Consider the following 13,990-nt stretch of genomic DNA (forward strand, 5'->3'; position numbering starts at 1 on the left):
CTAAGTGAGAGCCCAGGAATCAAGTGAATTTTTTTCTTTTTCTCTTTTTCTCCCCCCCCCCTTTTTATCTTCCTCCTTTTTCTTCTCTTCTCTTTTTTTTTTATGTACATCTGCACCAAAAACAAATTCCTTGTGGGTCCAATCACACTTGGCCAAGAATTCTATTCTATTCTTATTCTATTCTTATTCTATTCTTATTCTAGTCTTATTCTACTCTAGTCTTATTCTATTCTATTGTCTATTCTTATTCTATACTATTCTTCATTCCAATATTCTATTCTAATTCAGCTCTATTCTAATTCTATTCTCTTCCCCCTCTTCTTTCTCTTCCTCCTCCTCTCCACAAACCTTGCTCCCTTTTAACACTGATGATGTTACCTCCTTTGGTAATGAAACGCCTGCAAGCAAGCAAACAAACAAACAAACAGAAAGAGCACCAAGCATCCCACAGTCCTTCCCTTCTTCCTCTTCCTCCTCCTTTTCCTCCTTCTCTTCCTCCTCCTCCTCCTCTCTACAAACCTCAATTACCTACTTTGGTAATGAAACATCTGCCAAAACACACACACTCCCAAAAAGCTCAGAGAGCGCCAAAGACTTCTCAAAATAATTTTTTTAAAAAAAATCATTCTGTTTGCAACCATTTTTGGATGATTGCACAGACATGAATTGAGAGGCTGAGAAGGGGTGATGGTGGTTACACATTAGGGAATCCTAGAGTTTTGTAGGCCAAACCTGTGCAAAATAAGGACTGGCATTCTTTCCAAAGCGACCCCCACCCCATTTTTTTCCCCTAAAAAAAATCCACTGCCAAATTTTTTTAAAAAATCAACTTCCTTTCTGCATTTGGCTAAAAGGGGGAGAAAAAAGAGAGGATCTTCATCTTTGAGGTTTGAAATGCAGAATAGCAACATTCCTTCGCCCAGTGGGGAATTCTCTTGGTTGGTGTAAAGCATTTTTATTTTTATTTTTTTTTGGCTGGGGAGAAATCTTAGAGAGGACAGGCAAAGGGAGCCAGTTGTGGTTCTTCTTCGCATAAACGTTCCTCCGGTTTCAAAGTCTCTTTGGGATGCGATGTGGGGGGGATTGAGTTTCTCTCCCCCCCCCCACCCCATCGCCTACATAACAAGAACCATCCAAATAACTAATTAGCCGAAAGAAGCTGAGACAGACACTTTGGGCGAGCCATCGCTAAGGGTAGCTGCGGTTTGAATCACTAGAGGCCGGTCTGAATTAAACATGACTGGCCTTCAAGTTCTCCGTAATTCTCCCATTTCTATTCTCTGGCAGTCACGTGGCGGCCAGGTACAAAAATGGAAGGTGGGGGGAGGGTCTCGTGGGGGGGGGGCAACTTCTTGGCTCAGTCAGATGCTCCCTCTTGATGCTGAAAGTTTGGCCCTTGGATGGTTCCGACCCAAAATACGCTGAGTCTCTGTAGACCGCTTAGAGAGGGCTGTAAAGCACTGTGAAGCGGTATATAAGTCTATAATGCTATTGCTATCTATCCCTCTATCCATCCATCCTATCTATCTATCTATCTATCTATCTATCTATCTATCTATCTACCTATCTACCTACCTACCTACCTACCTATCTATCTATCTACCTATCTATCTATCTGTTCTGTCGGGCTCTCTGGTAGACTCCTCCCAAAAATTCACAGGTACAAATTTCAGACACACACACGTTTGAAAATTCAAAACAATGTTCTTTATAATGAAAATTCACTTACACTAAGCCCTCTTTTGTATAGCAAAGAGCACTCATCTCCAAACAAACTAGTAATTTGTACAAGTCCCTTATCAGTTCTATGATACTTAGCTTGCAGCTGTGAGGCAATTCACAGTCCTTCTTCTTTCACAAAGTGAAACACACTTTGCTCTGGTTTAGTTTCAAAGCGGGGGAAAATCAGCACACAAAAAGTCAAAGTCAGTAAAGCAGTCATGAAACACAATGATCAGATAATCCTCCACAATGGCCAAACCCACAGGCTGCTATTTATAGCAGCCTCACTAATTACCACAGCCCCACCCAACCACAGGTGGCCTCATTTTCTTTGATAATCATCTCTCAGTTGTTGTTGCCTATGTATCGCTCTCCTCATGCGTGGCTGTATCATTAACTCTTGTTCTGAATCCAAGGAGGAGCTAGATAATTGATCTCCTTCTGAGCTGTCTGCCCCACTCTCCTCCTCTCTGTCACTCATGTCTTCTTGGTCAGAGGAGCCTTCATCATCAGATTCCACCGGGGGCAAAACAGGCCTGCAGCATGTGGATGTCTCCCCCACATCCACAGTCCTTGGGGCAGGGGCTGGGCCAGAGCTAACCACAACACTATCTATCTATCTATCTATCTATCTATCTATCTATCTATCTATCTATCTATCTATCCTTCCAAGGTCCACAAAACGAGGACCCAGATTGTTGGGGGCAAGAGGCTGATTCTGTCAGAGAGAGCTGTGAAGCACTATGAAGCGGAATATAAGTCTAAATTTTATTTATTAGATTTGTATGCCGCCCTTCTCCAGAGACCTGGGGCGGCTCAAATTGCTATTGCTATCTATCTCCTATTTATCTATCCATCTATCCATTCACCCATCCTTCCAAGATGGGTAAAATGAGGACCCAGATTGTTGGGGGGAAAGACTGATTCTGTAAACCCCTTAGAGAGGGCTGTAGAACACTGTGAAGTGGCATGTAAGTCTAAAATGCTACTGCTATCTCCTGTCTGTCTGTCTGTCTGTCTGTCTGTCTGTCTGTCTGTCTGTCTGTCTCTCTCTCTCACTAACTAACTAACTAACTAACTAACTAACTAACTAACTAACTAACTACCTGGGGTGGGTCAAATGAGGACCCAGATTGTTGGGGGCAAGAGGCTGATTCTGTAAACCGCTCAGACAGGGCTGTAAAAGCACTGTGAAGCGGTATATAAGTCTATAATGCTATTGCTATTCCTCTTCCTTTCTGTCCCACATCCCAAAGATGCTGGCACCATTTTCTTGTTTTAGAGTCCAACTCTGACACCGCCCTCCCTCTGAAAGTGCTGTTTGTGTGTATGTGTGTGTGTATGTGTCTGTGTGTTGAATCTGGCCTCAGATGTGCTGTTCCCCTTCCCCACCTCCCCAATCCTGATGTCTTAATCCGTTTATTTTCCTGAAATAGATTCCATTTGGCATCCTTTATAAAAAGAAAACAAACAATTTGAAGACAGTAATGACACCGCCCGCTGCAAGAAGTGTGTTCAACGCTCACCAGGCTCTCGTTCTTAACAGTTCAACAGCAGCTCGTTTTGAGGCCATTGAAAACTTTAAAAATTGAGTCTAGAATAGATCACCCCAGAAGATCAGTTAAATATAACCTCATAAGATCAATGCCTCCAATGAGCCCTTTGGACACCAGGGTTTATCCAAGGGTTCCTTTGTAATCTTGTACTTAAAGAGAAGGCAGATATCTTGTCCCGCTAAATCTTCTGAGGTGCCTTCAAGAGATGGAGGATAATAGCAGGAAACTAATCAAGGACAGAAAGCAACCTGCAATTAAGGAGAAACTTTATGACAGTGAGAACAATTAACCAGTGGAACGGCTTGCCACCAGTAGTTGTGGGTGTTCTGTTAATGGAGGGTTTTAAGAAGAGTCTGAAAAGGAATGTCTGGAATGATATAGGGTATCCTTTTTGGGCAGAAAGCTGGACTAGAAGATCTCCAAGGTCCCTTCCAACTCTATTCTGATTGATTGATTGATTGATTGATTGATTGATTGAAAAGGTCTATGGTCTACTGCTTGAGTAGAAGGTTGGACTAGAAGACCTCCAAGGTCCTTTCCAGCTGTATTCTGATTGACTGATTGATTGGAAAGGTCCATGGTCTCCTGCCTGAGCAGGGGGTTGGACTAGAAGAACTCCAAGATCCCTTCCAGCTCTATTTTGATTTATTGATTGGTTATAATAATAATAATAATAATAATAATAATAATAATAATAATAACAACAACAACAGAGTTGGAAGGGACCCTGGAGGTCTTCTAGTCCAACCCCCTGCTCAGGCAGGAAACCCTCTACCACTTCTGACAAATGGTTTTCCAACATCTTCATAAAAACTTCCAGTGTTGGAGCAGATAGATAGACAGATAGATAGATAGATAGATAGATAGATAGATAGATAGATAGATAGATAGATAGATAGATAGATAGGTTTGGTTTGGTTTGGTTTGGTTTGGTTTGGTTTGGTTTGGTTTGGTTTGGTTTGGTTTGGTTTGGTTTGGTTTGGTTTGGTTTGGTTTGGTTTGGTTTGGTTTCTATGCCACCCTTCTCCTGAGACTCAGGAGACTGATTGGTTGGTTGGTTGGTTGGTTGGTTGGTTGGTTGGTTGGTTGGTTGAAATGGTCTATCTTCTGTTGAGCAGGGGGTTGGACTAGAAGACCTTCAAGGTCCCTTCTAGCTCTTTTCTGATTGATTGATTGATTGATTGGATTGGATTGATTGAAATGGTCTGTGTTCTGTTGAGCAGGGGGTTGGACTAGAAGACCTCCAAGGTCTCTTCCATCTCTTATCTGATTGGTTGATCGATTGATTGATTGATTGGATTGATTGAAATGGTCTGTGTTCTGTTGAGCAGGGGGTTGGACTAGAAGACCTCCAAGGTCCCTTCCAACTCTGTTATTCTGACTTCCTACTTCCAGCTCTACTCTGCCTGTTAAGAAGAAGGCACATCCCCAAATCACTGCCAGTCTGGACTGGAGGGGGGCACAAAGCGGGCACTGCCCTGTCCATCTCAGCTCTGGCCCTTTGCCCTCAATCTGTCCTTTCCTTTGATGCATCGTCCAGCCTGTCTGAAGGACAAGCAATTAATTGCCTTCCCGTCATCTATTCACTATTAAAAAAAATCCTCGTTAGTGCAACTGCTCATTTCTTTTCAACCAAAACGTAGCGGCTCCCTTCTTTTGCCAAACGGCTCCAGTGCCAATGTTAGCCGGGCTTTGCAACCACCCTTAATGAAACATTAAGACTCTTAATTACACCATTATCCTGTTTATTTTTATAAATAATTCCACTGCAGTCATTAAAGTGGGTGAATATAGGAAGAGAATGACTTTCTGGAGAGAAATATAGGGGTTTTTTGCTGGCTGGTTGTTAGCTGCAGGAATTTTTTCCCCCCTGAAGAATATTCTTCCAACTTTTAGTAAGAACTCTGAGTTGAAATAATATATAAATTGAAATAATCTATATTTAAAAATAGTTCGATAGATAGATAGAGTGTGTGTGTGTGTGTGTGAGAGAGAGAGAGAGAGAGAGAGAGAAAGAAATATAGATATTTACTACAATGGTTTATTGAAGAAAGAGCAGTTTAAGAGATATCAGAGCTATGCAAATGGTCAGGCTGAGCTGTCCATGGTGCTGATATGTTGCTTGGGTAGCTTCAACCTCCCCCCCCCCTCTTTTTTTTTTTTAATGCTTATTTTAAAATGCAAGCTTTTACTCTGGATTAAATGCTAAAATTCCCCCTCTGGAAATTTTATTCAACCCATCCCTGCCTCTCTCAGTGACTAAAATATCAACTGCCTTTTCAAACGCACCTTGAAAGCCGCCCTGTGGTTCTTTCGATATGAGACGGGTGGCAAATCAATGTAATGAGTAAATCTTCTGAGCCTTGAGGACTAGAAACTTGCAGTACCTCTCACATTCTCAGAATTACAACCCTGTTCTCCCCAGCCATGTTTTTTTCAAGTCAGAGGCATCCATTGTTCTGATCTAGGCTTCCTGATAAATCATAAAGCACAAACATGGTCCCCCAAACCTCTTTTTTATTTCGAAGGCTGTGAATTCTGTTCATTCCCAGCTGTAATAAGTCCCAAACAGTGTTAATGAGTCCGAGAGAAGTTTGCCTCCTTTCGGAAGAAGGATGATAAACTCCACAGGCCACTGGCGGACCACAACATCTGTGTATTATTATTATTATTATTCTGCTTCTTTTAAATATTCCAAAGAGTATCTTGAAATTGCCCGTTCATATGCTTGGATTGCATTTATGTCAAAGGAACATATCATAATTTCAGTATGATTATTTGCCATTCAGACAGCTATTGTCAAAATGTTACCCTCTCTTTCTCTCTTAAAAGGAGTCCAGGAATTTCCTGGAAGAAATATCTGCCTGGTTGTAAGGTTATCCGTCAATCTAATCTCAAATATGTAAACTGTTGTTCGGTTTGGGCTGAATCCTCCAGCTGTCATTCCGACGGCTTCCGCTAAACATTTCTCTCTTTTTTTATTGAATTCAACTTTAGCTTCCAAAATGATCTTCCCCTTTATTTCAAACAGAAGAATGGCGAGAAGGGTTGGTTAAAAGATGAATAAATCTCTGGAAAAAAGGCAGAGTGCATTGAAAGTAGCGACTCAAATATAAGATTGTTATTCATTCTGATCAGTTTCATTTCTGGCGAGCAAGGGGGGGGAATGTTCTTTTTAAAGAGTAAAGAGTAGAGTAAAGTAGAGCAGAGTGGAGTAGAAGAGTGCAGTAGTAGAATACAGTAGAGTAGAGTAGATAGAAGAGTAGAATAGAGTAGTAGAGTAGAGTAGAGTAGAAGAGTAGAGAGGAGAGTAGTAGAGTTGAATAGAAGAGTAGAGTAGAAGAGTAGAGTAGTAGAGTAAAGAGTAGAGTAGAGTAATAGAATAACATTGCATGGCATAGAATAGAATAGAATAGAATAGAATAACAGAGTTGGAAGGGACCTTGGAGGTCTTCTAGTCCAACCCCCAACTTGGGCAGGAAACCCTACACCCATGGGTCTTCCTCTTTACTCAAGGGGTGGTGACAATTGTTGTGGCCTGTTGGCTGTTGGCCACTTCAGTACCCAAATCAGAGGAAGAGGAGGAGGGAAAGAAGGAGGGGAAGCCAGGGTCAGCATCAAAGCACCCCGAGACCTCCGAAGGGAAAGAGGGAATGGAGCTGGGGGGGGGAGAGAGAGAGAGGCAGAGCCTAGGCCGTCCGTCAGCCCCCAGATGGAAAGTCAACAGCCCCCAGATCTGGAGGTGGCTGATGATGATGGTGGTGAGGATCAGCTGGGTCCTGTGCCTGATTCACAAATGCACAGAAGGCAGAGGAGAGGAGAGCAGTGGAAATCTATGAGCCGGTCCTTGGGATGGTTGCTAGCAGGGACCCACACTAACTCTGGGGATAAAAGGCAGGGGGCGGAGACAAAGGCGGAGCCTGGGGCGTCCATCAGCCTTCAGGTGGAGAGTCAATAGCCCCCAGATCTGGAGTTGGCTGATGAGGAGGAGGAGGAACAGCTGGATCCTGTGCCTGATTCACAAATGCACAGAAGGCAGAGACGTGTAATTAATTTTTATGATAAGGATTTTAATCTGTTTTTTAATATTGGATTTGTACATTGTGTATTGTGTTGTGAGCCACCCCGAGTCTTCGGAGAGGGGCGGCATACAAATCTAATAAATTATTATTAATTATTATTAAGAGGAGAGCAGGGGAAATCTATGGACCGGTCCTTGGGATGGTTCCTAGCGAAGCCCCACCTATGCTCTGGGCATAAAAGTCAGGGGGCGGAGATGAATAGATGTGGCAGACGACTTGTTAGTTGAGAGAGAAACTTTTTGCCAGGGTTGCCGGCATTCCTAATAAAGGAATATTTTGAGTTAACTTCAGAGGGTTTGTGGCATTTGGAGAACTGGGTCAGAACCAACCATCTTTGTCTCTCTGCTCTCTCTCTCTCTTCCTAGAATCCAGATATCGTGCTGGTGCACTACTTGAACGTCCCTGCCATCGAAGACTGCGGGAAGCCATGCGGCCCCATCCTCTGCTCCATCAACACCGACAAGAAGGAGTGGGCGAAATGGACCAAGGAGGAGCTGATCGGCCAACTGAAGCCCATGTGTGAGTTCCCGCAAGGGAGGGTTGGGTCGGTGGGAGGGGGTTAGGGTGACCCGAGAGGGGAAGGAAGTTCTTGAAGACATCTAGGCATACTTGGGAGAGTGGACCTGCTGAAAACTCTTCTATTCTCCCTGGGCTAACCGAGGTGAAGAGCCCAAGCACAGGGTTGGACTAGAATATCTCCAAGGTCCCTTTCAACTCTATTCTGATTGATTGATTGATTGATTGATTGATTGATTGATAGATAGATTGAATGATTGAAATGGTCTAGTGTCTCCTGCTTGAGCAGGGGGTCAGAGTAGAAGATCTCCAAAGTCCCTTTCAACTCTATTCTGATTGATTGATTGATTGATTGATTGATTGATTCATTCATTCATTCATTCATTGAAATTGTCTGGGGTCTCTGGTTTGAGCAGAGGGTTGGACTAGAAGACCTCCAAGGTCCCTTCCAACTCTTTTATCCTGTGTGTCCTGCTTGAGTAGGGGTTTGGACCAGAAGACCTCTAAGCTCTATACTGATCGATTGATTCTTGATTGATTGATTGATTGATTGATTGATTCCTTCCTTCCTTCCTTCCTTCCTTCCTTCCTTCATTCATTCATTCATTCATTCATTCATTCATTCATTCAGTGATTCAATCCTTGATTGATAGACATGGTTTAGGGTCTCCTGGCTTCAGCAGGGGGGTTGGACTAGATGACCTACAAGGTCCCTTCCAATTCTGCTCATCCTGTACTCTGATTTCCCACACTGGCTAAGATGCATTAGCCCTTCCTTCTCACAGACACCCCCCCAAGACACCCCCCCAATCCAATTCCTGATTTTATTTTTATTTTATTTTATTTTTGCAAGTAGCTCTACCCCCCCCCCCCCCCACTATGCAAAGTAGGAGCCCCGACCCGGAACCGAAGGGCAAATCTGAGAAAACCCACCCGCCCGTTAAACACACACATACACAGGGGTGTAGGGTGTGTGGAGATGTCGGTGGGACGTTTGGCAATGAGGTGGACCCCTGTCCCGACTGAGCTTTGCTGCAGCTGGATGGCAAAGAGAAGAGGACTCGGAAATCTGCAGTGCGTCAGGAAGGAGACCCATAAATGGCCGTAAATCTCTTTTATGCTCTGTGACGGAGGCGATTGGGGAGGGGGAGGGGGGGGAGTTCTGCCCGATTATCCTGCATTTGCACGCTCGGGCCGTCTCTCTCGTACACCCCAGGAGAGAGTCCATCAGCCCTCCCCCTCTCTCATTCTCTCTTTCATTCTTTCTATCTCATTTTCATTCTTTCTATTTCTCTTTCATTCTCTCTCATTCTCTTTCTCTCTCATTCTCTTTCATTCTCTCTCATTCGCTTTCTCTCTCTCTTTCTCTTTCATTGTTTCTCTCACTTTCATTCTTTCTCTTTCTCTTTCATTCTCTCTTTCATTCTCTCTCTTTCATTCTCTCTCATTCTCTCATTCTCTTTCATTCTCTTTATGGTTCTGTCTCTCTTTCATTCTCTCTTTCTCTTTCTCTCATTCTCTCTCCCTCTCATTTTCTCATTCTTTCTCCTTTATTCTTTCTCTTTCCTTCTCATTCTCTCATTCTCTTTCTCTCTCTTTCATTCTTTGTCTCTCTCTTTCATTCTTTCTCTTTCGCTTTCATTCTCTCATTCTCTCTCTCTTGCTTTCTTTCTCTCACTTTCATTCTCTTTCTCTCTTTCACTCTCTCTCTCATTCTCTCATCCTCTTTCTCTCTCTTTCATTCTTTCTCTCATTCTCTTTCATTCTCTTGCTTTCATTCTCTTTCTCTCTTTCATTCTCTCATTTTCTTTCTCTCACTTTCATTCTCTTTGTCTCTTTCACTCTCTCTCTCTTTCTCTCTCTTTCATTTCTTCTCTCTCTTTTGGGCTCTGAGATTGACCCAAGATGGATAAATGGGTGAGGGAGGCAGAGAGAGTGAGCGCAAGGGTAACTTTTTATTCCTTCATTTTTATGTTCATTTATATTTATTTGTATTCGTGTAGGTCTGCGTGTAGGTCTCCATTTTCATTCCTTTTTTTATTTAGGTGTGTGTGTGTGTGTGTGTGTGTGTGTGTGTGTGTGCAAATAACCTCAAATAACCCTGAGGTTATTTGCTGATTTTTATTTTGATAGATTGATTCATTGGTATGTTAGACGGAGTCCTCGACTTACAACCAACACACAGCCCTCAAATTTAGGTTGCTAAGCAAGAACATTTGGGAATTGAGCTTTGTCCCATTCCTCCCTCCCTTCTCCTTCCTTCCTTCCTTCCTTCCTTCCTTCCTTCCTTCTTTCTTTCTTTCTTTCCTTGCTTCCTCCCTTCATTCATTCTTTCTTCTAATCTTCTTTCTTTCCTTTCTCCCTTTATTCATTCATTCTTCTAATCTTTCTTTCCTTCCTCCCTCCCTCCCTTCATTCATTATTCAAATATTCCTCCATTCCTCCATTCATTCATTCATTCATTCATTCATTCTTCTAATCTTCCTTTCTCCCTCCCTTTATTCATTCTTTCTTCTAATCTTTCTTTCCTTCCTTCCTCCTTCCCTCCCTCCCTCCCTTCATTATTAAAATCTTCCTCTATTCATTCATTCATTCATTCATCTAATCTTCCTTTCTTCCTCCCTTTATTCATTCTTTCTTCTAATCTCCTTTCTTTCCTTCCTCCCTCCCTCCATTAATTTTTCTAATCTTCCTCTATTTATTCATTATATTTAATTCACCTAATCTTCCTCCCTCCCTACCTTCCTCCATTCTTTCTTTCAATCTCCACCCCCCCCATCTCCCCCTCCTCTGGCTGATGTGGGGGTCTCCTGGGAGGCGCCTGTCAAGGGACCCGCAGGAGCTGAAGGGGAGGCCACAGCCCTCCCATCCCATCCGTCAGCTGGCAGGGCCGCTGAGTGGGCAGAAATCAGGGGAGAGAGTGGCATCCACTCCGTGGGAGGCTCCCTAGCATCTGCAGGGCCAGGCAAGGGGCTTCCCCACCCCTCACCCCCCCACCCCACATTGAAGCCAGCCGAGGAGACCTGAATTCTCAGCAGCAGAAAGTTGTTTTTTAAAAAAACAGATTGCGCCTGCCTTCTTCCACATTACGATGGTGTGTCACATGGAGATTTATTGTCTTCCCCCCCACAAGCTTCAATGGGGCTGGGGGTTTCCTTCCCCCCCCCCACAACTTCCTGCTCAGCTCCTCTCAAAACCACAGCTCACATCTGCCTGCAGCTCCAAACCACGCATGGCAAAGAGTGGGGGCCAAAGGCTCTTTGCTTTTGGTCTCAAAATGAGTAGGGGGAGTCCCATTTATGGATTGGAAACCATCATCCAGATTAGAAAGGAATTTGCAGGGAGGGGAAGGAAGAGGAGGAGGAGGAAGGGAGGGGAGGAGGAGAAGGAGGAAGAGGAGGAGGAAGGGGGGAGGAAGAGGAGGAGGAAGACCAGTAGGAAGAGAAGAAGACGAGGAAGAGGAAGGAGGAAGGAGAGGAGGAGGAGGGAGAGGAGGAAGAAGAAGAAGAGGAGGAGGAAGAGGAAGGAGAGGAGGAAGAAGAAGGAGAGGAGAAGTAAAAAGAATAGGAGGAGGAAGAAGAGGAGGAGGAAGAGGAAGGAGAGGAGAAGGAAGAAGAAGAGGAAGAGGAGGGGCAGGGAGGACTACAGTCCTTGGTGCTCTCTTAGCTTTATGGTTTTCTTGCAGACGTTTCATGACCCAACTAGGTAACTTCGTCAGTGCCAGAAGGGAGGGGGGTTTGCAGAGAGAGGAGGAATGGGAAGAGGACAGGGGGACTATGAGGAGGAGGAAAGGGACTGGGGGGTCCCTGGTGGTCTCTGAGCTGGGTTGTTTTCTTGCAGACGTTTCATGACCCAAGTCAGGAACATCATCAGTGTGTAGAGATGTGGAAGAGGATCTCCTGCTTGAGCAGGGGGTCAGTCTAGAAGACCTCCAAGGCCCCTTCCAATTCTGCCACTGTGTATTATTCCTTCCCAAGACTCGGATCATCCTTCCTCCTCTGCCAAAAATTGCTGTTCTTGTGGGTTTTTGCACCTGATTTACTCAAAACAGGCACCCCCAACTCTCAAAGGGGTAGTTCCACAGCCCATAATCCTGGGAGTGGTGGAACATGGGACAGAGGCAAAACAACCTAGAAGAAGAATCGCCCGCTGTTCTTTACTTCCCGCGGCTCTTTCGCTTATCTCTTAGCACCATCCTGTGGCAAGTGAGGACATTTTTGCCTATAGGTTTTCTTCCTATAGGGGACGGGAGGGGGGCGGCTGGGAGAGGGAGAGGGAGGGCCTGTCTGTCAGCATCCCATCTGCCTGCTCAGCACAAGGGAGAACGTCTATCAAAATTTTGGCTTCTGGGTTTTGACAGACTGCAAAGTTGCAGCTCTGACTTAGCCTTGAAATCTCAATAGGTGAATTTGGACCAATCACCAGGAGACCAATGTCGGTTGGCGGGCCCCAGGGGAAGAGCCTTCTCTGTGGCGGCCCCGACTCTCTGGAACCAGCTCCCCCCAGAGATTAGAACTGCCCCTACCCTCCTTGCCTTTCGTAAACTCCTTAAAACCTACCTTTGTCGTCAGGCATGGGGGAACTGAGATATTTCCCCCGGGCCTATACAATTTATGTATGGTATGCTTGTATGTATGTCTGCTTAATAATGGGGTTTTAAAAAATATTTTAAATTGTAAATTATTAGATTTGTTATGAACTGTTTTATTGTGAGCCGCCCCAAGTCTACAGAAAGGGGCGGCATACAAATCTAATAAATAAATAAAATAAATAAATAAATAAATTCCCAATAGGTGAATTTGGACCAATCACCAGGAGACTGGGAGATCTAGTCCCGCCTTAGCCATGAAATCCCAATAGGTGAATTTGGACCAATCACCAGGAGACTGGGAGATCTAGTCCCGCCTTAGCCATGAAATCCCAATAGGTGAATTTGGACCAATCACCAGGAGACTGGAAGATCTAGTCCCGCCTTAGGCGTGAAATCCCAATAGGTGAATTTGGGCCAGTCACCAGGAGACTGAGTTCTAGTGCTGCCTTAGGGTTAGGATTAACCACATTTTTAAAAAAACAAAATCACCATAATATGGTCCCCTGCAGTCAGATTCAACGTTATAAAAAGCAAGCAATCCTTTTCATAAAGGCTGTTGGGTGTCCAAATCCCACGGGGTCAGTCTAGCTGCCTCTAGGGAGCCCTCAAAGCGGTTTTAATTTTTTGCAGCCTTTGCAAACAGAAGGGGAGGGGGTTCATTCGATCGATCGAGAGTGACAGGTTAGGTTTTCTTTAACTAATCTCATCCTATTCCTCCCTCTACCCAGCGGGCCCCCTCCCTTCATTCCACGTCAGGCCACTGACTGTGACATGTTAAAAGAAAAATAAAAGAACACCAATCTGGATCGCACTTTTATATATTCCCCAGGAGCCACTTGTGGGCTCAAAGGAGGGTCTTTGCCCCCCTTTCCATTGTCCCCCGTCCCCCGAGCTAGAGGGATGGAGGGGCTGGTGGTAGCTGGTGGTGGAACTGAACAATCCGCATATCGGATGAGCCAAGATTGTTGGCATAATTTGTACGAAGCGTCCCCAATTTCTTTCCTTGCAATTGGTCATCCACCAGTGGTTTCTCGCAGAAGAAGGGGGGAAAGGGAGAGAGAAGAGAGAGGAAGGAAGGGAAGGAGGATGTTTTATAACCTTCGCAGAAGAAGGGGGGAAAGAGAGAGAGAGGAGAGAGAAGAGAGAGGAAGGAAGGGAAGGAGGATGTTTTATAACCTTCGCAGAAGAAGGGGGGAAAGAGAGAGAGAGGAGAGAGAAGAGAGAGGAAGGAAGGGAAGGAGGATGTTTTATAACCTTCGCAGAAGAAGGGGGGAAAGAGAGAGAGAGGAGAGAGAGAGGAAGGGAGAGATGATAGACAGAGAGATATAATAGAAAGAGAGATAGAAAGAGATAGAGGAGAGAGGGAGGGAGAGAGATGACAGAGAGAAAAGAGAGGGACAGAGAGAGAGAGAGAGATAACAGAGAAAGAGATGACAGAGATATATAACAGAGAAATAAAGAAAGAGAGAGATAACAGAGAGAGTGAGAGGGTTGGGGTTCATTAGACATAGCTCAGACTGACA

The 13,990-nt window shown here is 44.5% G+C and overlaps 1 protein-coding gene across 3 annotated transcripts in view; it reads left to right on the forward strand.

Annotated features, from left to right (window-relative positions):
* The window catches only part of CAMTA1 (calmodulin binding transcription activator 1), a 248,156-nt gene that overhangs the window by 198,577 nt on the left and 35,589 nt on the right, over positions 1-13,990 (forward strand). For 2 of the 3 annotated variants that reach the window (XM_070759046.1, XM_070759047.1), the window contains exon 3: positions 7,726-7,879. In XM_070759046.1, the coding sequence (XP_070615147.1) occupies positions 7,726-7,879 (154 nt within the window). Of the gene's footprint in view, positions 1-7,651; positions 7,880-13,990 lie in introns of all 3 variants that reach the window. The other variant, XM_070759048.1, reaches the window with a different exon arrangement.

The sequence above is a fragment of the Erythrolamprus reginae genome, chromosome 8 (genome assembly GCF_031021105.1).
Source record: "Erythrolamprus reginae isolate rEryReg1 chromosome 8, rEryReg1.hap1, whole genome shotgun sequence".
NCBI classification, from domain to species: domain Eukaryota; kingdom Metazoa; phylum Chordata; class Lepidosauria; order Squamata; family Dipsadidae; genus Erythrolamprus; species Erythrolamprus reginae.